At 40.7% G+C, this 24,922-nt stretch overlaps 1 protein-coding gene across 7 annotated transcripts in view; it reads left to right on the top strand.

The window, feature by feature from the left end:
• Window positions 1–24,922, top strand: part of FAM13A (family with sequence similarity 13 member A) — a 133,432-nt gene that overhangs the window by 3,576 nt on the left and 104,934 nt on the right. For all 7 annotated transcript variants that reach the window (XM_054823564.1, XM_054823563.1, XM_054823561.1 and 4 more), the window contains exons 3-5: window positions 2,281–2,490; window positions 10,938–11,118; window positions 21,069–21,228. In XM_054823564.1, the coding sequence (XP_054679539.1) occupies window positions 2,281–2,490; window positions 10,938–11,118; window positions 21,069–21,228 (551 nt within the window). The remainder of the gene's footprint in view (window positions 1–2,280; window positions 2,491–10,937; window positions 11,119–21,068; window positions 21,229–24,922) is intronic.

The following is a 24,922-nucleotide window of genomic DNA, read 5'->3' as shown; positions in this document are numbered from 1 at the left end:
GGTGCACAGATGTATCCTATGGCAGTCATTCAGCAATGGAAAAGATTTTGTGGCGGTAATTTCATGTTGTAGGAAGCTGCATCTGGTTTTACCCTAAGGTTTTTTTTTTTTTTAGTTACTCAGTAATGATAATCCAATTGTGGAGCCTTAGATTTCATGTCTATATCTTGACAGACCCTTAGAAGTTGATAGATGCAAACATGGCTTAAAAGTTAGCTTGGATTAAGGTACAGTGCAAATTTAAAACATGATCCTACTTTTTCATAGCAGCATCTTGCTTGATCTACTTTAACTTGCCTTAAAGTGGTCTGCTAGAACACTGAAAGAGCAAGGATAGAAAAAGTTTTTGCATCATTTAGGTTTAATCAAAACCAGAAGCTGACAAACACTCTTGACTGCAAGTTGTAGGCTGTGCTCTGTGTTCCATAAAAAGGATCTGAATCCCACATGACTGTTTCCCAAATGCAAACTAAACAAGCTAAGGTCTCTACTCTGCAGCAAGATTAGCTAGACTGCTGAACACCAAGGTGATTATCCAGCCCCGATAAAGATACAATCCATTCTCTTTCTCAAAAGTGCAAGCAAGATCTCAGAGATGCCCTTTTACATGGGAAGTTCTTGGAAAGGGTGTCCTGTGCTTGCCTAAGGTTTGTTTCGTGACTTAATGGTGAAGTTAATTGTGAAGACATATTTAATAGAGGCCCAGGTATGAATTTATACTATTTGGAGGCAGTGTTCTGTGAATCACGGTTACTGTTTGTTCAGTATTGTCTCACAACTCCTATTCCGCAAAGATGTTTTAATAGACGTTGTAGGGCTTTTTAAAGCCAGACCATTTCAGAGCCTTTCTTTTAGCTCATGAGGAACTGACCACCCATTTGAAAAAGCTGAGCTGTTGGGCAGCTACATCCTTGAACTAAGTTTGCAGTAAGCTGCCTATTTTCAAATTTATAGGTGAAGCCAAGTTTTCCTATGCTGAATTTAGTAGTATCTGATTACTGTTACCAGTAGGTTCTAGCCTCTATTTCCATAAATGACTGAGAGCAAAGGAAGTTTTATCTGCATGGGGACCGTGTCCTTTGCTCACTTGGTGCTGCAGAGATGAAAATTATTGAGATGTGGTGTTTTCTACTGCCCCCAAGATGGCAGTACAGCACATCATGTAAGTGCGTTTTGTTGTGAGTACAGGCATACAAGATCTGTAAGCTTGAGTGCTTGTCCATTTTTTTTTTCCTTACTAGATCGGTGTGTCTTCTGGTCCAATAAAAGAGACTATTTCTCTCTACAAACTCTGCTGCATCAGTATTGATTTCTTGGACTGGAAGCGTTCTCTCAGGCCGCTGTTTAGCAATGTCTACTCTGAACTGATGAAAACCATATGTGTTTTAATCCATTCAGTGCTATGTTTCTGAAGAAGAATAAGCAGGTCTGTAGAGACAGTATTAGAAAATGCAGAATTTTTGTGGTGAAAGTGTTCTAGAGAAAATTAATTTACTGAGTTCAGTTTTAGGTACTTTAGTGAACGTTTTGAATCTCAGCATATGCCTAGAAAGTGATGTTTGATACAGTATGATTCATCTGGCTTCCTCCATGGAAACCTCCTTCTTTCTGCATCTCCTTCACTGGGTGTGGGGTGTCTGGCCTGAAGTGATTGATACCATTTCTTTTTCATTGTGAAATACTTTGGGCTTTGTGCTGTCCAAAATACACATTTGCTCACTGAGATTTTCTGCTGCAGTAAAGTTGCAGTGCTCATTATGGAGTTACTGCTGTAATCAGCACATATTCAGATGGTTTTGCTTCATTATGGTCACAGGTGAGAAACTGTTACCCTGAAATGCAAAGCTTGAAGTAGCCATGTGTGTGAATTTGGCAGAGTCCTGCTCAAAGTAACGGGCTAGTTGCAAAAGTGAAACAACAGAACTGTTTTGTAGAATCTGGATAGTGTTCTGTTGAAATATACCAATGCAAAATGCAGGTGTCTCAATTGATTTCTGTGTGTTGTGAGGTTAGAGCAATGCCACTGAGTTTTGTGTGCTCTCAAAGAGTATCCCAGGCCTCAAGATCTAGTGACTAGTATTTGTTAATTATCATAATCCAATGACTTGACTAGAGGGAGTTTCTGGGAGGAAAACAGTAAATTTCTGTTTTAAATTGTGCTGTATTTATTGCCCTCCTTTGTATTTCTGCAAGTGCATTATTCACACTAGGATACCTGTTTCATCATATCACTGGGGTGTCTTAGTTCAGCTGAATCTCATATGCAATATATAATTACAGGTATGACGCAGGAAGGCCTCTTCAGAGTAAACGGCAGCATGAAAATGGTAGAACAGTTGCGTCTGCAGTATGAGCGTGGAGAAGAAGTGGAACTCGTTAAAGATGGTGATGTGTACTCAGCAGCCAGTCTGTTGAAATTATTTTTGAGAGAATTGCCAGATGGGATTATCACCTCTGCCTTACATCCCAGGTTCATTCAGCTTTACCAGGGTAAGTGAGAGGTAAAATCTCCATCCTTCAATGCGCTTGCTTTCTGGATAATTGGTTATGCAGTAAGCATAACTAATGCAATCTGTTTCATAGTTTGCCTACTTTGTGCAGGATTTCCTTTGACTTTAGCTCTCACCTGCTCCCAGAGTGCTCACAGATGTGCAATTCTGAGTCTTGGCAGAAATCACAGTGGTGTTACAAGAGACGGAAAATTGTTTCTTATGTGTTTGGTAAAATCTGGATTATTGATGATTTTCTAATCCAGTTATATCTGCTGAATATCAATTGAAAGGATTGGCTGTGGTTTCTTTGAGCAAGCTTGTAGACAATAGCTGCAGTCTCTTTAGGACACAGACTTGCTTCTGTTTTGCTAGGGTGATTTCTGGCAACTTCATTCTAATGGACTCTGAAAAGTTATAACAACTTCACCTGCTAATCAAATTGAATATCCATTGGGCCCAAAGCATACATTGTCTAAGTTTCTACTTCTCACTGAGTAATGTGACTGCCCATCAAAAAATGTGCCAGCTGGCAAGTAACAGCAGACTTTACCTTTTATTCCCCATCATAACACACAACCAGGAAGACTTCTTCCCCACCACCAAAAGTAGTGGATCATCTATAAGAAAGAACATCACTTCTGCTTTAGAAAGTTGAAACTTGCACAACTGTCTGTCAAATGATTTCTCAATCTAATTCATCTGTAGCAGACAGTCTGTGGTGTTGTTATGTGGAATAGGTGGTGGTTGGCCCTGTCCCTTGACTGTGTGGGTCAGCAGCGGTTCTTTTCTCTTGCTGCAGGCGGGCGATGCCTCTTCTTGCTGTCTTCCTAAGTAGCTGCAAAGTGAGTGGGTAAATGTTACTAGAGATGTGCTCTTTACAGTAAAGCAGGCAAATGTGATGCATGATCTGACATGCAGCCCCAGTGGAAGATGCTGCAAAGTTCTCACACTCTTGTCCTGAGGTCTCCCTTCCGTTTTTCTGGCCTGCAGTGGAGATGAAGTTTAGCCATTGCCTGGAAGAGGGGGAACACGACCGTGTCTTTCCTTTCATTCCTGTTTGGGGATGTACAGACTGTTGAGGGTGTACTGGAGAAGAGCTCTGTGCCTTCCCTTGAGCGCAGGCATTTCAGCTGTAATCAGGTTGTATGTGGGCTGTGTAAAATACCTTCCTCATTTAGTAAAGTTGTCTGGAGCCCAAGGATAGGGTTCAGGAAGTGTTGTGTAGGAAGGTGCCATTGTTCTAGAAAGTCTCTTTTTTGTGGTGATAGCTGTACATGCTTTTGAGTCTTTTAGATTTCACCAGGTCTGACTCATGAGCTGTATGTAATTATGTTCTTTCTCATAAATCACCGTTTAAGTGGAAATGTTGTTTAAGTTGCACCTTTGCTGTTCTACATCCCTGTCCCCACAAAGGTCATATTGATGTATTGAACTACTGATCTACTTTGTGAACACTGCTGTTTGTGGAAAGTTTAATTAATTTCTGCTTCCCACTGGAAATGCAAAATCACCACAGTACTTTCTATGGAAATGAGATAGATGTCTTTACTAGCAGATTTACCCACCAAGCCTTCATGTTTCAAAAAAACAGTTACTGGTGTAACTGAGGAACCCAATTCTGCAAAGTCAGCCCAACTGTGATGTGTCTTCATAGCTAAGTTTGCCTGTATTGCACAATAAGCTCCAGTTATAGTCCCATTATAATTTTGATTAGGGAAAAAAAAAATCTTATCTGAAGAATGCCAGATTGCCTGTTATGGCAAGGGGAAGGCTTTTGTAAAGTCTGAAGAAAACTGAGTGTTTTTTTCATGCCCTAAAAAATACAGCATAAATGAGTTGCTATGAAAGGCACTGACAACTTTCATGGGGTTCAGATTAGCTTAAGTGGTAGATGGGCCTTTGTTTACAGTTAAAAGATCAACCAGCTATGCAGGATTGGAGGAGTTATCTATTCACTTATCAAAGTATGTACAAGGGTATTCATTGCAAAATGGTACCAGGAGAGTGTGTGCCTGGGTGTTCGTTGTGTAAACTATGAAGAAAGTAGGTCAAGCCGTTTTCTGAGCCAACAGGTTATTAAAAAATAAATGTAAATCTGGAGCCCCTTAGCTGCATGTCTACAGTGAAGGCAATTACAAGCTCTGTAACAACCTCTGTATTCCCTCCTGTTGAAGCTTTGCGTGGGAAATGGTTTTTTGGGACTATATTAGAGTTCCTTTGGAATATTTTCTGGGACTGGTATCAGCATTTTTTTAAGTCAGCTGAGATCTTGGCCTGACAATAACACACAATTACTTTACTTCCTATAAAAATTGTTAGTGAGTGATTCCTCTAGTTAAAAATAGATAGACTGAAAAGTACAAATTTTGCCCATAGTGGTAACCCTTTTTAATTCCAGGTATAGTCTTTGTTACCACACCAAAGAGTAAATAATCTGCCCTTTTATGACAAAGAGAGAACCTGATCTATTGGTAGTTCAGGAAGTCCGTGCAGCTGGTTTGGCATGCTGTCTGCAGCCTGTGTAATGTTGTGTGAAACAGAGCTCTACACACTGCCCCCAAACCCTGATGCACTGCTGTTTATATAAATATTCAGCATAATGCCAAGACTATTCAGTTCCAGAAAACATCATGTAGCATACCCTAAAGGCTGTTTGGCGTGTCCTGATGTTCTTTCTTTGCCCTTGGAGAAGGACAGTGGCAGTGGGAGCTCAGAAGGGCCTCCCTCTATAAATGATGTTGATCAGAGATGTGTGTAGCAAGTGCAGGCCAGGGACACGCTGATAGTGATCTTTGTGTTGGCCGGTCTCCTCCAAGCACCTCACAAATACGAAGGCTGCTCCTTGCAGGGAGTCCTGGGGTAAAAAATGTCCATCACAATCTCTGTCGTGACTGAGGCTTCACTGCGGAGCAGAGCTGTGCCTGCCCATGCAAAACAGGCTGTGCTTACAGAGCGGTGAAAGTTTCTTTCAGAAACCTCAGCTGGAAGAAAACAGCAGCTCCCATACAGCAATCCCTGCTTGAGCTGGTTTATTCCTTCTGGCTTTTCATTCCTTATCTTTTATATCATGATCACTGACTCTTCAGACATTTGTACATACTAAAAACTGTATGCACAGCTTTTACCCCCTTTCACAGGTCACTTGCTTTCAGCAAGACAGGTTGCTATTGTACTTTTCCTTTTTAGCGTACAGAAAGATTTTTCCCTTATGTGAATTTCTTTTTTGTCATCGTTGTTGCATTCCCCCCTCCTGTAGGGGTACAGTGAAATGTGGGCTCCTGCCTTCCTTTGGTATGCAGTCTAATTAAGTTGAATGCTATTTGATCACTCTGGCTTCTTGACGTTGCTCCATCCTAGAGACTTATATTTTTCAGTGGGCAGCAGCTAGATGCGAGTTCTATCTCACATACTTCCTCCTGCTCACAGCCTGCCATGGCTGGCAAGGTTTTGTCTGGCACCTGTGAACAGCCCTGCTAGTTTCAGGGATAGGGAGGTGGTGGATGGGAAGGAGGAGCTCCTTTTTGGATCAGCAGGTCACTTTAGGGAACGCTTAGTAGCCAGCAGCTGTTTGAGTTACATGAACAAGCAGAACAAAATAATATAGCTTGTGTTGGGGGATTTTAGAGGTCAAATTTCAACCTGAACAGTGACTGTGAAAAGGAATAAATGAGTGTGAGAATGAGTAGGTGAGAGCTGACCCTTTAACCATGGTAACTGCAGCAGAGCAGCAAATCAGATTCACTAGTTGTCTGTGGTTCTCCAGGCTCTTGTGGCATGATTTTAACCTTTTGCTTTGGCTTTTATTGCCACTTTGGTGTTATCAGGACTAGTTCCAAACTAGAGAAGTAACTTCTGTTTTCCACATGCAGAAGATGTTTGTTATGCAGTAAAAACTCTTGGAACTGGATTTCTTGTGGAGATGATGACACTCAGCAGAGCTGCAAAAGAAGTGAGAGTGCTCTGCTCCCAATATGTTGGAATGAAGCATAAATACAGCTCTGCAAAGTACCTTAATGATGCAGAGCAAGGGGTATCAAGTTGAATTGTGATGACAACCTTATGATGAGGACTTCCAGCATTTCTGCTACTGATGGCAACAAGGCGTGATTTTTTTTTTATTATTTTTTTTCTTCTGAGGCAGGATCGTGTCTGAAGCAGATTGCTTCTTGGCAAAGAGAGACTCAAGTCCCACTTCCCATAAATTGTGGGGGTGGAAAGAAATGCTTTGATTCCTCCAACAGCCCGGTGGGTGCAGTGGTACTGCAATGTACAACCTGCTGCCTGCGTGCTGAAGATTAACTTCCTAGGCCATGTTGATAGCTACAGACAGATGCAAGCTTTTCTGTCTGCTCTCCAAGCTGGTAGCATGCAAGGCAGCTGAAAGCTATGCAGACCTGGTGGCATGACACTGAGCCTGAGACTCTCTTCCTCACCTCACAGCAGAGATAATTAGCTAGAGAATGGCACCATGCTGATATAGTTTCAGTACTTCCAGGCTGGAGTTGTTTGGGATCAGACAATCTGAGACATGAGCAAAGCAATTGCACACACCTGTCTGCAGGCACCCATACCTTTAGTGATGTTCAGGCAACATGCTCTGCAGGGGGAAGGAGTAGCATGAAGAGGGAGGAACTGGGGAATTAGATCGTGCCTGTAGCATGTCAAAGAAACTCAATATGTTCAGAAATAGTATGAACCATTGGAAAATATGTCCCTCTCGTTGTGATCTGTGGGTGTATACTGAAATTAAATGAGACTGAAAACACCCTTGCAAATGTGTCTGTACCTCCTACACTGTTGAGGCTCCTGTTTCTAGTTGATTAACATTTTTAGAGAGACTGCCCATCCATTTCAGTTGTCTCCTTGAATTGTCCCTCAGTAGCGAGCCCTTAGCTCAGTTCTGAGTTGCCACACTGCCCTTGCTGGCTTCTTTGGCCCTCTGCTTGTCATGCTGTGTTCTGTGTCCTCCTGCTGCTGAGCCCAGACGTGGCCTGAAGGCTGCTGGTTTTGTTCCTTTCCTCAGCCCAGAAACCGCTATCTCAACCCTGGTTTCAAGCCCTTCCTGGCTGCTCATCTAGCTGAGCTTCTCTTGCAGACCTCTGCTGGTGTGCCATCTGCTTCGCATTGGTTCTGGCAGGCTCCCAAAATAAAAAAGAAAATGCCTTTGACTCTGCTTTGAGAGCACCTTCCCTTAGCCTTCGTTCTTCTTTTACTCCTTTCTCCTTCTCTCTGCTGGATTGGGCAAAATTTTCAAAAGACCTTCATGTACTGTGGTAGCTGGGCATATCTGGAAATATGGCTTCAATATAGGTTCCTGAATTGCCTTTGAAAATCTGGCACTCTGCTGTTTCCATTATTGACAAGCTCGTTTGTCTCGTCTCAGGATGCTGCAGAGACTGAAGCATATGCTTAGCTTCGTGCCACCCTCTTTAATCTGACTGAATAAGAAAGACTGCACTTGGTAGTCTTGACTTCCATGGGACAGCTTGTACTTCACAAAATTAGGCATGTACATAAGCTTAGGGCTTTGGTACACTTGATGCTTGTCTGCTTGGTAGCATAAACAGCTCTGGTGCTCTAATGTTTCTCTGATGGTCAGTGACAGCTGAGTAAACCTTAGTGATTGACTTTGAAGGAAATTGAAAAAATTGTCTAGCAGGTGGACAAAAGGAGGAGGAATGCTCCAAGCAATTGGTTGTCGTGACTCAAGACTATTTTTGCTCTCTAGCAAGTTGAAAAGCTGTTTTAGTTGAAGTAATATGGTCGTGGATAGCAGATGTATACTTCTCCTGAAAAATGTACCAAGTGCATGGAATACTGTGTATATATGTATATATGTCACACTAAATTCACCACAAATTGTAATAGTAATTTTTAAAAAATAAAGCTGAAATCCAAGAAATAATTCTCCTGCTGCTGACACTTATCAAATTAGTTTTCATTTTTGGATTGTATTGTGAGAGAGGCTTGAGTTCCTTCCTTGCTTTTTCACTGGAAAAGGAGAGAGAGAGGAAAGCCGTATTTTCTTTCTCCCATTCCACAAGGACAAGGGATTTCATGGCTCAATAAATGGGGTTCGCTGCCTCACATTGTTCAGTGTCTCTGTGTCCTTCAATTAGGGTAATTTCTCAAGATCTTATGATCTGATCTGTCTCTGTTCTTGAAAGTACGAAAATGAACAAAGGTTTGGCTGTGCCCAGTGATAAGCATCTCTGGTGTTGATCCACACCACGTAATACATCATGGTTAATGAACAGAGACATCCTACCCACCAAATACAACTGAGGCCAATAGCTTTGTTTGTTGTCAGAGTGCAAACCTGTGCTCAGAATGTTTTGTGGAGGTTATTAACATCTCGCTAGTTTGGAAGGGATGGAAAATCCTTCAGTAGAGGGAAAAGTACCTGTCAATCTAAAGCCCCAGTGGGAGGCTCAGAGAGGCAATTAGTTCTCAAGGGCATTCCCTAATTAGGTGGTGGGGTGATGGTGGTGGAAGAGGTGTGGGGTTTTTTCTGAGAGATTGCTTTGGCTTTCCTTATCATAACTGCAAGCAATTTATAGTAGAAAGCACTATGTGCTAGTTTTTTTGTTGTCTGAGGAGAAGTATGTTAGGAAGTGAATTTTAATGTTCTGGCTATGTGGAAATTAATTGTGGTTTGTTTTTCTTTAAGCTTCAAGAAAAGATAATTAGTAATCGAGTCAGAGACTGTCCAGTCCACTTTGATCAGTGCAAATACAATTAAATTCCTTATTGTTATTGCATTTAATACAGCCTTCAAAAGCATCCTGAAATTTTGCTGCAGAAATAAAAGTAAATCAGATTTTTTTGTTTTACTGCTACCAGGCTGATTCATAGTAGCAAAGTCATCATTGTTTTTATTCTGTATAGCTAAGGATCATAACGGCTTCTGAATGAAAAGATACTTTGTTACCCTAGGCATGGGGAGGATGTCTGTATTCCCATGGTAAGCCAGCAGCTACTCTGGGACAAGGCAATCTGTTACAGAGGACACAGAGGGTTAGCATTTAGTGTCAGCTCACTTTGGCTTTGTGTAATAAAGACATCCTTCCAACGCTAGAACTGGTTTTAAACCTTAAAGTACACCTCTAAGGAGAAGCAATTACCCAACAACAGTCTTACAGCATTAACACCGTCAACCTATAAGGCTGATAAATAAAGAAAAAAAGTACTAGAAATGCATAGCTGCCCTTATGTTAATGGACGCTGCTTATAATTGGATCAGTGAGGAAAACCTTTAGGCCCAGTGATCTTCTACTGTTGCACAAAAAACAAGAACTCTGCATATGTGAGAGTTTCAGTGAAATTTCATTTTGGTGGAGAGTAGAAGTGAAGTAGAATTTCCAAGCATTAAGGCATACTGTTTTGGCATAAAGGGAAGGAAATCCTGAATTGTTTTCAAAACTTTGCTGTTATTAGCATGTAAACCCAAGATTTTGGTTTTTTTTTTTTTACTTTTTGGACAGTGTTTTTGGGGTGGAGGAGGGGAGCAAAGAATTTTGCAGGTTTGGAGTTCAATTCCAGAAGCAGAACAGAATTAAGTAGAAGCTGTGAGGCCAAGTTTGTGTTCACTGCCTGGGTCTGTAGAAACACAGCATCTGTGAAGTTCATGCAATTTTTTCTTTAAAAACCAACCAAACAAAAAACCCCAACAAAAACCTGCATGAAAGAAAATTGACCATAGTCATACTTTGATATTACTCCCTTCCATACAGGAAATCTTTATCTGTACTTAAATTCTAGAAGATTGTACAGTACGACAAGGCTACTCTCTAACATTAGGCCACATTTTGGCTTGTTATGAAGTGTAACACTGCCCTGAACAGCCTTTTTTCCACAAGCAGCACTCCTCGCCTAAGACTTAGTACAGAGTTGTTACTCTGACAAAAGATACAAAAGGGAGCTTTTTATAAAATGTGCCCGCAGAAAGTACTGTAGTACTATTATTCTAACACCTGCATTTCAGGAGCCTGCTTGTTTTACTGTTCTTGCTTTCTTCTTTTTGAAGGTTTTCATTGGAGGGAAAACTAAAACACAGTATGAGATGGGGTTTGGGAAGCAGAGACAACATCCAGAAGAAACAAGGAAGCAGGAGATCTGGTAGAACTGGAGTTAAAGCAGATATAGCTATGTACTGGGTGGGCACAAACATGTTCCAATGCTATTTAGCTATGACCACTGCTGATTTTGCTCAGGAAAACAGTTACAATGTAAAGGTGAACATGAAACCGTGCCAGTGGTGGCCAAGATGAACCTCGGGAGAAACGTGCAGGTTCTCTGAGGAAAATTGAGGGGTTTGGAGGATTCTGTGTCTGAACAGAAATAAGACTGAATTTTAGATCCCACTACTTGCTCACCCATTTAAGTAAACTGTCAGCAACGTAGAAAACCATAAACGTATGTTTTTTCTTCTCTTGTTTTTCCTAGACACTAGAAACGACATGCAGAAGGAAAGTAACTTGAAAGAACTCCTTAAAGAACTGCCTGATGCTCATTACTGCCTGCTGAAGTATCTGTGCCAGTTCCTAATAAAGGTTGCTGAACATCATGTAGAGAACAGGATGAACCTTTGCAATCTTGCTACTGTATTTGGACCAAACTGCTTTCAGTAAGTTGGGGTTTTCACTTTTCCCCATATGTTGATGGAGAGTGTATTGGAGCAGATGGCCAGAAATGTAGCTTGGAACCCTAATTTGTCAGGGTGATAAAATGGAGGCAATGACTGGGGCTCGGTGATAAATTTTAGTGCTAAAGCTATTGTTTGAGCTGAATGGGAGTTGAGTTGCTCTCCCATCTCCTCTTGCTATTTCACTAAACAGTTGTTCAGTTTTTTTATTGCTGCATTGACAGCAGAGCAAGAATATAACAATGAAAGGCCTTCAGACTGTAAAAGTGCAGGGAGACATGTGCTCATACAGCTTTCTTCCTTTGCCATCAGATAATATGGATGCTTCTCTGCAGAAGGCTTTGAAAAAGGATACCTGGGGGGAAAAAGACTCCTGTGCAGCGCCCAGGTGCTGTATAATTTCTAGAGATGGATACTGCATACTCTGCAGATTTGGCCTTGTGATCTGGTGTCTGTTCTCAAGATGCCGATGATTCTGGGCTCTTTATCCTTCCAGTATATTCAGAAACTCGTCCGGAGGCTATGGAATTCCACTGGTCTCTTGAGAATTCTTACTGAACTCACTAGTTTTATTAGTTTCTTTCACTGGGCCCAGTTCCTTGGTGTTTGTGGTGAAGACAACACGTTGTACATGCTAGTGGAGCTCACAGCAGTAGTGAGAAGAGTTATTTCCAGGTGCAATAACACGCTTGAGTGAGAGTGTTTCTCTTGAGTCACTACTGTGATGCAGTGCACCATTAGCATCTTCACCCAGGTCTTGTCTGTAATATACCCACTGGCTGGCATCCAAGATCTAAGATGTGGGACACATGTAGGGAGTTTAGTCCAGTTATCAGTCTTGAAAGATGCTAGTATCAGCAAAAAGAGAAAAGTGGGTTCCTTGTAGCAAATGTTGAATTTGTATTGGTCCTTTTAAAATTTCACTCTGGAATAATACTGAGTTGTCTAATGAGACTTAAAAGACAGCAGTATGTGCAGGAATGCATGAATATGAGAGTTAGTGGAAGCACAATACTGCAAATTTCTGACAAGGAAAAGCAAAACAATTTTTAAAGATTACATTTGTATGGGCAGTTTGGGAATTTCTGTCTAAATGTATTAGTGGAGTTAAGAACAAACAAAATATATTAGAAGAATCTGAGTCCAATGGCTAATTCTCTATGATTCAAACTCCCAAGTGGCTATTAGAATAATTTTTAGTTTACTCATCACTTTATTCAGGAAAGTTTAAAAGTTAACTCTGCATGCTTTCTGGTGTAGAATGCAGAGAGTTGCAGTTTGGAACTTCAATTTGCATTCCTAAGATTAAACCAAAGCATACTTCTTAAAAGCTACATAGTTGTTGCCTCAACTGATCTCTGATCCTAAGATGACATAGAAAAGATGTAACAATTTTTGTAATATATAGGGCCTGTGTGTAAGAGGGGCGGAATCACATCATTCTGTTGCAGAAGACTGAGAAAGGCAGAGTTCACTGGAGATGAAAACACAAGGGCTCTTGTGGCTGTATATCAACGCAGCCAGCCCTGTCGTTGTGACACACATTACAATAAATGCTCATGTAGCAAAAGAGGCAATGAAAGCAAGGCTTGACACTTAAAAAAATACATCAGCAGTTTGTTAGAAGACCCAAATATGTCAGAATTATGGTTGTAGATTTTTATTTAAACTAAGCTTCACCATCTGGTAATTCAGCTATACGTTTCATTAGATCTTGAACCTTTCAAGGTAGTTCAGGATTGTGGTCCAGACACTAAGACTAGGAGCAACAGTTCAAATACCCTTTTCTCATGTGTTAATGCATGCAGTCTTAAGTTGCTGGAACTGTGACTATCTGTATCACTAAAGATTTGATAGGAGGAGGAAAAAACTTGCAGCACTGAACTTTAGGCATTGGGCTTAACCGGCTGGTTGGCCAAGCAGCCAGAGGGAGATCCTCAGAATGCAATTCAGAGCTCCAGAATAAGGCTGCCTGAAGCCTGCTTGGCAAGGGCTGTCTTGCTACTGGCTACAGGCAGCCCCTGGAGAGACTAGCTGCAGAAATTAAGTGTCAGTAGGTGGTTGAAGTGAACACTCCTCTTGCTTTGCGTTGTTTGTTCAGAGCAGTGTATGGGCCATTTCTCTGGGCCGAGGAAAGAAGGCTTAACATCCAGCTTGTCAGCAATTACGCTGCTGAAGGAGGAAGATCTGAAATTTTTCTGTCAGAAATTCACACTCGTCTAAAATCAGCGTCAGAGTCTGTGTAGTTAATGCACAGTGTCAGGGAAGGTAAAGCCCATCTGCTGATAGTGAAGGATTGCTTTCTACAAGGTATTTTTAGTGGCATTTTAGCTATTTAAACATATTATCTTGTATTCCATAACTGAAGCTGTTTAACAATTGAATAAATCTCACTGTTGGGCCACTTTCCAGACATTCAGACTTCATTTTAATTCTCTTCATCTCATGCTATTTTGTAACATCATGTTCTCAGTAATCTATCTCATCTCCTAAACTTTCAACCCTTATTACTTTTATCTTATCCACTACTTCCCCTGCTTCCTTACTTGCTGTTTGACAAGCTGCACTGGTGCTTTTCTAATCAAAGGTTATCTTGTGCTCTCTGTGTTTCTAATGAATAGAAGAGGGGAGAAAATGGCTATTTGCATTCCTTGTAATGAAGTGTGTCGTAAGATATAGGAAAACGTAAAGGGCAAGGTCAAACAGCTCAAAAAAGGAAAATATGATGGTTTGAGATTTAGTGCACTGTTTTCTTCCAGTTTGGATTGTTCAGATTTATTGTGATGGAAGCCAAAGTATACAGAGAAATACAACCCTTGAGGAACAATGAGCATGAAGGTATAGGAACATAAATAGTTGTCTTTTCTATCACGGGGCTAATCTGTGTGGAATATTAACACTTGCAGCATGGTTATTCTTGGAGAAAGTTATTGTCCATTGACCTGAATCTCAGCTCCAGTAGAGCCGTAGCCTTAGTTATGGCTGCTGTGTGTCTCCGCTTGGCTCTCACAGCTTGTGCTGACGGGGAAAGAGAGGACGAGCTGGGTTTTCTCTCCTCCTCTCTGCTGTCTTGGAGCTGCTGCACTCATCCTGTCCTTTGGTTGGGATGGCAAGAGACGTGAGGTCTACCAGTTATAGAGTAAGCAGAGGATCCATTTGCACCCTTTTTTTGCAACTCTCAAAGAATGATCTGTGTGTGTGGCCTCCATCATTCAAGCCCTTGCTAACCTGACTGATTCCAACAGAGATTAAGCGTGTTGTGAGGGATTGCTCCATCCCCCCAAAAGTGGCTGGCAAATGCAAGTATCCCGTTAAAATGCTAGAGTTAGATGCAGTTGTTTCTGTTTGATGACTGCATAACAGAAGATACCTGAAGGGTTGTACAAGAAAGCATTAGATATGGAGAAAAGGTCGATCATCTGTAGGGTAGCTGTAGGTATTTCAGAGATTCAAAAAGATTTCCAATGTTTGCTGAATTTGTAAGAATTAAAATATGATCTAAAGTTCTGGATGAATGTCTTAACTTGGTTTCTAGCAGCCTTGGAGCCTACACAGATTTGGTATATGAAGCTGAAGAGGGGCTGACCTAGAATTTCTCAGGGAGTAATATTGGCCTTTGAAACATTATGTGAATGGACTTTGTTTTCAGACAATGTAGTCCCAATCCTGCATCAGTCTTAAAAAAAAAAAAAAAAAAAAAAAAAAAGTGAGTCCAGGATCAGGGTCAAAGCGAGTACTGAAAATTATTGTTCTAACATTCATTATTGCAATTTGGAGCATGCAATATAAACTTTCTTACAGGGTTTGTATAGATTTTTAAATACTGCATTTGCCAGCAGGGTAAAGGAGTTGTTTTTTTCATAAGAATTCAGTATGCTACACCCCATGATGCAAATTTAAAGCATTGGGCATAATATAAGAAGGCCATAAATGTTCTTATCCGTAATCATATTAAATACTCGTGAGTGCTTGCCTCCTCTTTGGGAAGTGCATAAGGGACTATATTGCCGAGCCTTTCTGTGATATATTTTTATGTTTTCTTCTCCTCTTTCTTCTCTGTTGTGTACCCAGCATTGTCATCTGGAGTCCATTGAATGGCCTATATGTAAAATAAATTGAGGATTGCTCAAGATGCATTGCGCTCTTCATAAGTGGAGGGCTGTTCTGGCCAAATTCCATCTCAAGACTTCCGTTTTCCTAGTGAGCACCCACCCCTTAAAGTTTCAGTTGAGAAAGTTTCTCTTTTATGTTCTGTTCAGTGTCAGGTGTTATGATAGTTCCTATTTCATCTCTTGAATGAAATAGTGATTATTTCAATAGGAAATGCTCTGTGGTTTTGTTTTGGGGTTTTCTGTTTTGGTTTTTTGGTTGAAAAATTCCATGAAAACATTATAGCTCAAATACAATCACAAAGAGCATTTTTAAAGAGTCTCTATTTAGAAATATTTGGAGATGAGAGTGATGTACATTGTGAGTGGGCATTAAGCTATGGACAGTCCTTTGTTCCCCTTTGTGTAGGTCACTCATTCAGAGATGCCTACTACCACTGCAATTTCCTGATGAAAAAATGGAGCTTTTGCTGGAGCAAAAGATTTTGCATATAAATGAAGCCAGCCAGTAAAGTCTTTGTGGCAGCATCACTCTAACTGCTTTGCATTATCTGCATTTTGCATTATGCATCTAGTGCAAGTAATGGAGATGGAGATAGAATTACCAAGTTAGCTTAGACTCCTAAATCTGATCTTACAGAAAATAATCTGGAACAGATTCTGAAAGGTAGGCAGTTAGATGCCTCATGGGATTCTCCAGTGCCTCAGAAGCTAAGACACATCTGTAAAATCTCCGCAGTGACATACATCCGTGTATTTGCTCCAAACTGGCAAGACATAAGTCTGTAAGTGGTGCAGAGCATGTAAATGACTTGCACACTCTGACATGAACACCTGCCTCAAATTAGTGTTGCTGTGTCTTTAGCTACCTGTTAGCCTCTGATCTTGCAGCAGAGTCTGCAGACATGAATATGTGCCTGATTTCAGCTGCACCAGTTTGTGGTCCATTGTGTTAAGACAAATCACTTTCTTCAGCTGAAGTACAGGGCCGAGTTGTGGCCATGAAGTCACATCTGTTATAGGCACAGTAACATCTGTCTAGAGGAACAGAGCAGACTGCTTGAAGTTGTAGCCTCTTAAGGTTACTGCAGCTCTGCTCTCCAAACCTTCAGTCATGCTTGTTGAGGGGCTCATGGGCATCTGAGGTACTTTGCGAGGACTGGAGAAACAAAAAACCCTTGTAATGTTCTCTAAGTCCCTTCATTTCTTGTTGGGTCCTCCAGGAGAATGGTAAGGTGACTTTGTGGTGTTACTCTACAAAAGGTACTGTACAAACAGCAAAAGTAGCAGTCAGAGAAGACATAGCATATAGCCCTCAGTGGTTTGTAAATTAGGGTTACTGTACTGTCATTCCATGCAAGCTACTTCTGAATAAGCCACTTAAGAATGCACATTACCATTTCCTTCATCTCAGACAGGGTGGGGTCAAACACCATCAGGAACTTGTAATGAGACGCACTGTTTCACATGGAAATTGCCGGTTCTCACTTGTGACAGGGAGCTGTCAGCAGTTGTTGCCTGGGGAAATCAGTTTGGTGATCTCAGTCCAGATCATTACAGCAGATGACTGCATCCCAAGTCCTCCTGGCCCTTGTTTCCACTTGAAGCAAGTTTCTCAAGTGTGATGGATGGTGACAGAGCCTTGTAGTGATGTCTATCTCGTGCCGGATGCAGTCATGTTTGGATGTGTTACTGCACCACTCACAGTAGAGTCTGGAGATTGACTCTCTCATAAGCCCACTCTGCATTTAGCCTGTTACAACTTGTTTACAGGGACCCTGAGGTAAACTCATTTAACTAATGCATGAAATGTAATTAATTCACAATGAGTTAATCTGACCTCAGGTCACTTCAGTTCTGAGTAAGAGTTTTGACACAGGGCTTTGATGTGGTTTAGCCCATTTGAGACTAGCTTTCTTGAGCATCCCCATGGAAGCAGACACACTCCTAGCTTAAAGTGGTCTGGAAGAACCAAAAGAACAAGTGAGCACTGGACTGTGTGGACATGAGTAGCACGGAGCTGCGGTGAGTGGGCCAGGCATGCTGGTAGGACATTGTGCAGAAGTGCAAAATACTGCTGGGTTCATAATTTGAAATGGAGGACTAACAGATTGATCCTATTCCCAAGTAATGTTTTAACTTGGAGAACTACTGCTTTTTCTGCTTTAAAGTAGCTTCACCAATAATTCCAGTCTTTAATATCCTGTAAAACTTGTGGTACTAACGCACCTTTGCCCTCAGCCTTGCTTGACTGAATCAGATACTGTTAATGCTGGTGCCTCATTTAGACAAAGCACATTTTTCCCACATACTTAATGTGGAGCCACTGTGCTTTGCACACAGATTACTCTGAGCATCTCTCTGGGAAGGGCAGGGTGTCCCATGAATCTAAGGGAGAACACTAGAGAATTTGCTTCTGTCACTGCCTGTGCTATGTATCTGTTCATGATATTGAGCTACTGTGAGAACTCAGTGGGAGTTTTCTAGCTCAAATCTCTAAGATAGAACTGAACCCATCAACATTTTTTTTTTCTAGAAATGACCACAGAAACTAGAGGTTTATGCCTCCTTTCTAGAAAATGTGTTTCTGGTAGTGAAACTGATGTTCTGCTGCTGTTTCTGGTGCTGCTACTGAAGTAGTTTGTACATACATGGCTACGATAGGATCAAGTCCTGCCATTGAGGATTTTGTAACTGAAGAAAGATGTGCATCTAACTCTAAAAGCAACACAGTTATAGTGCCTAATTAACATGCAAATTAGACATAAAGGAACCATGAATGTGAACACAGTTTTACTGTAATGTTTTAACAAGGTCTTCACAAAAGAATATGAGAAATTTCCAAGGAATAGAGTGTGAATCATCGAAGTGGTAGCATGAGAGAATACTTTCTCATAGGACTGGGTTTTTCTAGCGAGTTGAAGTGAAATTTGTAGATATTACGATTTTTCAGACTAAGAAAAGCTGAAGTAAGATACTCTTTTCTTCTACATACATTTTCAGAAAGGTCTAGTCAGACTGGTGTGGCAACAGATGGGTTTTAACTTGTATAAATATGCAGAGTGGTGTGTGCTCATAATCTAAACTTCTTATGTATGCTGAGCTGAAGATCTGTTGCAAGGAAAAGGTCACCATCAATAGCTCAAAGAGTATAACAATCCTTGCCATGATGGAGGTCTAATAACAGCAATTAAAGGAAGAAATGAATGAGAAACTTTGTAAAATATGCCTCTTTAAGTGGCAGAGAGATGGCAATTAATTAGGTATGTTACACTGCCATTAAAACAAAACAATTCATGCTGCTCAATTACATTGAGAGAGGGGTGATAAAAAATACTAAAGCTATGAGTTTTAGCTTTGTGTTCTGCATATGCATCTCACCATACACATACAGAATTGTTCAGAAAAAGATGCTGGACTTCTCACAGATTTGATTTAATAAAGTTTAACTGACAAAATAATCTGGGGAAGGGAGGGCAAGAAAGCCATGGAATTGTGCAGAAGTTAAATACTGTCTGTGTGCTTTGTGGAAACTTTATAGGCTGGGCTGTTTTTCAACCAGGAAGAGTTTTTTGGTGTTGGCTGTTGCCAGTAGGGAAGTGTTGGCTGCTGTACTTCCCAGCAGATGTGGTTTAAGTCAAGGTTCTGCTCTAAAACTCATTGAAGCTGTCTGGAGTCTTTATTTTAACTTGAACTCGCTCTAGTACGTTTTCAGTCCTTTTCCTATGAATGAGGTTCATAGGGGTGCCAGGCTTGTTTAAGTGGTACCCTGTTTTGGAGAAACACATCAGGAAGGTAACAGTCAGGATTTGCTTGAATTATCAAGCAAGCTCTGCGCCGTGCCAACTCATTTAGCCAACATTATTTAGCATGGGAAGAGGGGTTTCCTTAAATCAGGGTGGTTGCATGGGCCTATTGCATAGGTACACTTTCTTTTATTCAGGCCAGATACTATCTCGTAGTGAATATCTGACATTCTTTAAAGTGAATTGGCTGAAGTATGCATGCACATCCATCAATAGAAGCTGTCCCATTTTTCCTTTAGTCTGAGGCCAGGTTCCACACTAGTGAAATCAATGGATTTATTTAAGGCAGCTGAGACTGACCCATTTTACAGTTGGCAATGTTCTGCAGTGTAAAATAATCCAGTTCCTTTAAACTTCAGGTCCTGCAACTCTAGCATGCAGTGAATGTTGAAATGACAGTGTAAAGATTGTCCTCTGGAGTTTACAAAGATGCGTTCTGCTGCAGTGGGATCCTCTCCCTGTTGGCATGTAGATGCTCTACAGAGAGTAAAATACTGAGAAGGATCACTGGCAACCCCTACAAGAGGGCACATTTTGATAGCATGTTTCTGGGGGCATCTGCTTTCAGAGCCTTCTTATTGAAATGCACAGTCCACCCCAATAAACTATAGTTACAGTTTTATAGTAAGTAGTTATTTGTAAATTTTAATTTGCTGGTTATAGTATACAGTGGTTTACTTTCAAGTTACATCCCTGTAAAGTAAGTCTGATGGCATTTGTTTAATTTTTGGAGGGCTGGGTGTTTTTTTCCTCTCATACCATCACTAGTTGTCCTCAGCCAAAAAATACTTGATACTTTTTCTGTTTCTGGTTTTTGCTTCCCCCCTCTAAATCTTTACTGTGTTTTCTTGTGCCTCCTGCTCTGCAGTCTCTGACACTTTCTAAGGTCTTTAGAAAATTCACATCCATGTAGCCACTTTGAGGATTATTGAGGAGGGTGCACCTGCTGGAAATGCTGTATAATGGCAAACACTGGATGATTGGAGAAGTATTTTAAATGCTGAAGAAGCTTCTTCAGAGATCTTACTTTTGCATTAAAACAGAATTTAAGTCAGTTTTGGACAGCAAAGTCCAACAAAACATGCAGAAAGCCTACATTACAGTAGATGATCATTAGATGCTTCAACTGTGTGCTCTGTTGTGAGTAATATGTGGTTTTTACCTCATGACAGGGTTGTGTGAAACACATAAGGAAGGCAAAGGAGCATAGACTGGAATACAACGCTTCTTCCAAATCAGTATCTTGCCTTTTCTTCTGTGCGCGCCTTTAAGGTCTGTGGCAAGCAATTCCTGGCTGCACAGGGGCTGTTTCAAGAGAGCAAGAAGTTGCTGCTTCTGCAGCCAAGTAGTTGGTTATTCTCGCAGAAAGTGGAGGTTAGAAACCTCTTTTTATATGAATCTTTTAGGTTGTTCTGCAGAAGGCAGCTTCCACTTCTCTGTTTTAAAAAGCCTTGTGAGTTATGAGCCTACTTTCAAAAGAAATGGCAACTCAAAATTTAGGTTAAGAAATCTGGTTTCAGCATGGGGTCACCGCAAGCTGCGGAGATCTTGCTTAACTCTTACTGTTCTGCTCAGCATGTGGGTTTTCTTAATTTTTTGACTGATCCTTGTATACCTTTGAGGTCATCACAAACCACTTTTTGGAGGAATCTGAGTCTTCCCGTTAACAGTTCAGAACATTTAAATGCCTCATGCTGTCTGTGTTGCAGTCATAAACCCAACTTTTAGTGAAGTCAGTGGTATCTCATTTGGTGGTTGTCTCAATTAGTTCTCTACCTAGATTCTGTGGAGTAGATAGTGTGATCAACAGATACAATATTTAATGCCGGTAAGAAAACCTGCAAGCAAACAGTGATAGGTGTTACCAGCATAGACGCAATCCTCCTTTCCAAGACATAGTTTCCTGTGCCTGCTAGCCAGCCTGTATCCACAACTGAAATGTTACAGAGACTCTGTGCAGGAACTTTTGTATATTGAGTACCTATAATGCTCTGCTTTGTGTTCTATCCAATTTTAGCGTGCCCTCTGGATTTGAAGGTATAAAAGAACAGGAGATCTGTAACAAGATAATGACAAAAATGCTGGAAAATTACAATACCTTGTTTGAATTAGAAGGTTTGAAGAAGGATGAAGAAAAGCCTGTATGTGAAGAGCTAGCAAGAATTATTTTGGTAAAAGTGAGTATCTCTAATATTTCATTTTCTTATAGCAAATCAATAATGCAGGCCTACTGCAGGCTTCAATTCAGAAATCTTTTAGGTAAGTGGGAGGCAGGCACTGTTGTGATAATGTTCTGTGTTATTGATTGGTATACAGTTTACAAATTGATTCTGCTGATAGGCTAATTTTCATTACCAGTCTGGAAGCTGATTCTGTTAAACGTCTTTATTCTTTGCTAGCTACTCACTGTTATTTATATAGGAAATATATCTGCTAAAATTTAAATGGTTTTAAATGTGGAGGCAGAATAATTCTAGGAAGTATTCAGGTTTTCTGACATGGTGATCACTTACAGAGTACACCAGTGATGATGAACTGTCATACTTCAGGACAGTTTGAGGTCTCTAGCCTTTGCTGCTATGAAGTCTACTTGTCTCAAGCATGTACCTGAATTTAAAAATCACATCTTCTTACTCGGAACAGCCATTTCTGAGTGCACTTGAAGACAAGCATTAAAGAGCAGTTACTATTTGAAGGAAATACATTTGAGCTGTTAAAATAAAAGTGATATAATTAAAGTGTATCATCTTTGGCGGGAAGAGGGCATGTCTGTAACATCAGAGAATTCTAAAGTTCAGAAAAAGTTGACAAAAATAAGTAGGGCAGCCAAAAGTGTCTTGTTCTGGCTTGTGCTGTCTTTACTACAGGAAGCAACCTGAAGTCTGTGCAGGGAATGGTCATGAGGATGGTTTGTAATCACCTTATTTCCTTTTGTGTGTTAGCTGTGCAGATAATTACTCCCTTCCAAGGTGGGAGCTCTAGAATTTGATAGGGTTGCACTACATGCCTTCCCTTGGTAGGGTTTTGTGAGCACCCACTGATAAAATCCCCTTAGCCTTCACTGGCTGAAAGGGAAATGTCAGAAAATAAGTTATAAAAATATAATGTCTTTGACCCTGACAGAACAAGAAGTTTGGTGTGAGCCCAAGTTCTGCCAGTCAAGTGAAATCACCTGAAAACATCTCTTCCTTTGCAGCATACACAGGAGGGTCTGTTGAATCTGAACTGCAGGGCAATCTGTATGAGTTGGACCCAGCTGCCTTTAGAAGGGTTGGTTGTTTTCTGATGTGGTGAATCAGTGAGGAAGTCTTTAGCTGTTTAGTCTTTTAGCTGTTACTAACATTCACCTAAAATGCTTCTGTGGAAGGAGGTAGAATGACTTATGACTTGCAGTGTCCTCTCTAATATATGTTACTGAAGTCACAGTAACTTGTGGGTAATGGAAATAATCTGCCTGGCAGATGAGAGTGATGTTTAGCAGCTGATGGTCACTTCAGTAACAAAAACAGGTTAAGAAGAACATAATTGTAAAAAGACATGGTACTTTAAAGAGCCCAGAAGAAAGGCTTCAGATATGTCTCCCATCTCCTTCCAGCCTCAGCCAGTTGCAAAAGCAAAGATAGTTTTTCACTTTCAAGGACTTACTAGAAATTGGGAGTGCACAAAGGTGGAGACCTGGGAGATTTCCCACAGCAGTTCAGAGGTCTGAGCTATCAAAGCAGATGGTGACAACCAGAATTACTACAACTAAATAGCCTGAAAGATATAGTTACTCAAGTGAGATGAACAATGTTGCCCATTGCTTTGCCTCAGGAGACAGATGACTGCCTGAGAGGAATGAGCCATGACTAAACACAAGGGCTTACATTGTGTTTGTGTCTTTGGATCTTGTTGATAGCTTCCAAATTCTGCTGGCATTCCCAAAGGTTACTTTTCTTGTATGCTAGCAGATATCCCCTATCCTAGCCAACTCGTATAATAAATTAGAGATAGTGCACTCAAAGAATAAAAAAAAAAAGTGGTAATAAATGAGATTCAGTAGAGAAAAGTGATTGCCAATTTGCTAATGTGTGAACTGTTACATACAGTAGGAGCTAACTGATCCATGTCATAAAAGAACAAATGCATCAGAGAATTATTTGGCATGACCTGGGTCACCAGTGTCTAGAAAATAGCAAGCCATTTGTAAGTAAAGTTGGTGCTTCTTGAAAAGCCATTGATGAATTCATATCTACAGGTACCTGGAGAGAGATTTGCTAAGTAATCTTGTTGGAAGGAGTGAAAAACGTAGGATACTCAGGTCAACTGTGTCATAAACTGAGGCCTTGTTGATTTTAAGGGCATTGCACTCAAGCATGAACCATGGTGGAATGGGGGAGCAGAGAGCAAGGAAAGGGAAGAAAATGAGGACCTGCCCTTTACCAAACTCAGCTGCTTTTATCTAAATGTTGGTTTTGTTTTGTTGGCGTTTTTTTTGCTTTTACATTGCAGGAGGGTGAGAAGGGGAAATTTAGATGACCTCGTTCACTTCCTTCTGGGATATTTCTGTCAAGCCCTTCCTCAAATCACTTGCTTTATTGCCAGCGTTTCACCCTGAATCACTACACTGCTACCTTTCCCATGATTGCCTTCACTCTCTCTCATTTCTCTTTTTTCCATCTTTACATTTTTCTCCTGAATTCCCACAGCCCTGTCCCACTATTCTCCCTGTACTCAAATTTGATAACCCTTCATTCCTACTCCACAGAAAAGGCTGGCAGTCTGTAGTGAAGTGCAAAAGCTGCAGCACTCTTGATACATGGCCTTCCATCACCTCCAGTCACTGCACAGATGCTGTAGCCCATCCACAGTCCATATTTCTTTGCCATCCTTTCTTTAATGTTCTTGAATGTGGAGATAACTTTTCCTCTCTTTTAGTACAGTGCTTGTGGTAATGTGACCTTCCTTATGTGTTCTCCTGGGTGTGTAGTGTGGGGCTAGGGCTTATCAAGACACTTTTCCTAGACAAGTATTAGTGCCTCCTTTTGGTTGGAATGCTGCTGTTAGTCTTACCCAAAGCTAAGGTTCCCAAAATGGGGATGGAGGTACTTACAGGAAGAATTTAGTTTTTACATTGTGTTAAGAGATTAACCTCATGATGGTCAAAGCCATCAGTGCTGATCCGGGTATTTCTTGATTGAGAGTTTGGAAAGAGCACCTATAAGCATGAGACTTCTTATACAGGGAGAAGAATGCCACAAATTTGTAGAAGGACTAACTTGGATCAAAATTTGAAACCAAATGACAATGGTTTAAAAAAAAATAAGGAAAGACAATAACATTGAACAATGTACTTCTCAGTCCTCTAGTATGGCTTTTTAGCTTATTGCATTAATAAATTAGCCCTGCTTTTTCTTATCTCTTTTTCATGGCTTCAGGCTCTTACTTTGGTGCTGAAATCTCAACTGGAAAAACAGGAATGTATCTTTAGTTAGTGTCTAAATGTATTGCAAAAATATTACTTCCCCCTGCAGCCTTCGGTTGTTCTTGACATGGCTTAGGTGCCTGTTGCTTCACATCATCCACTCATAATCATCTTTTTTGAAGTTCACATCAACCTGAAATCATTAATTTTGAGCAAATACCCAGAAATGGGAGTAGTGGCTTATATCATCCCATCCCAATATGGGAACATACCTCCTCTCATGTGCTCAGTGATGTTTACCATCTTCCCAAACTTGCATGACTCCTGACACTTCATGATCTGGATATCTTGAGATTTTCCTACACTTTGGCCATAAAATCAGTGGATTTTTAAAAGCAGGAAGTACTGCTCTTTTAAAATGAAAACAAGAATATGTAGATCATTCAGATAGTCATGAAAACATCAAG

The sequence above is a fragment of the Grus americana genome, chromosome 4 (genome assembly GCF_028858705.1).
Source record: "Grus americana isolate bGruAme1 chromosome 4, bGruAme1.mat, whole genome shotgun sequence".
NCBI lineage: Eukaryota > Metazoa > Chordata > Aves > Gruiformes > Gruidae > Grus > Grus americana.
Note: the sequence above shows the minus strand (reverse complement) of the source record. Positions and strands in the feature narration are given on the sequence as shown.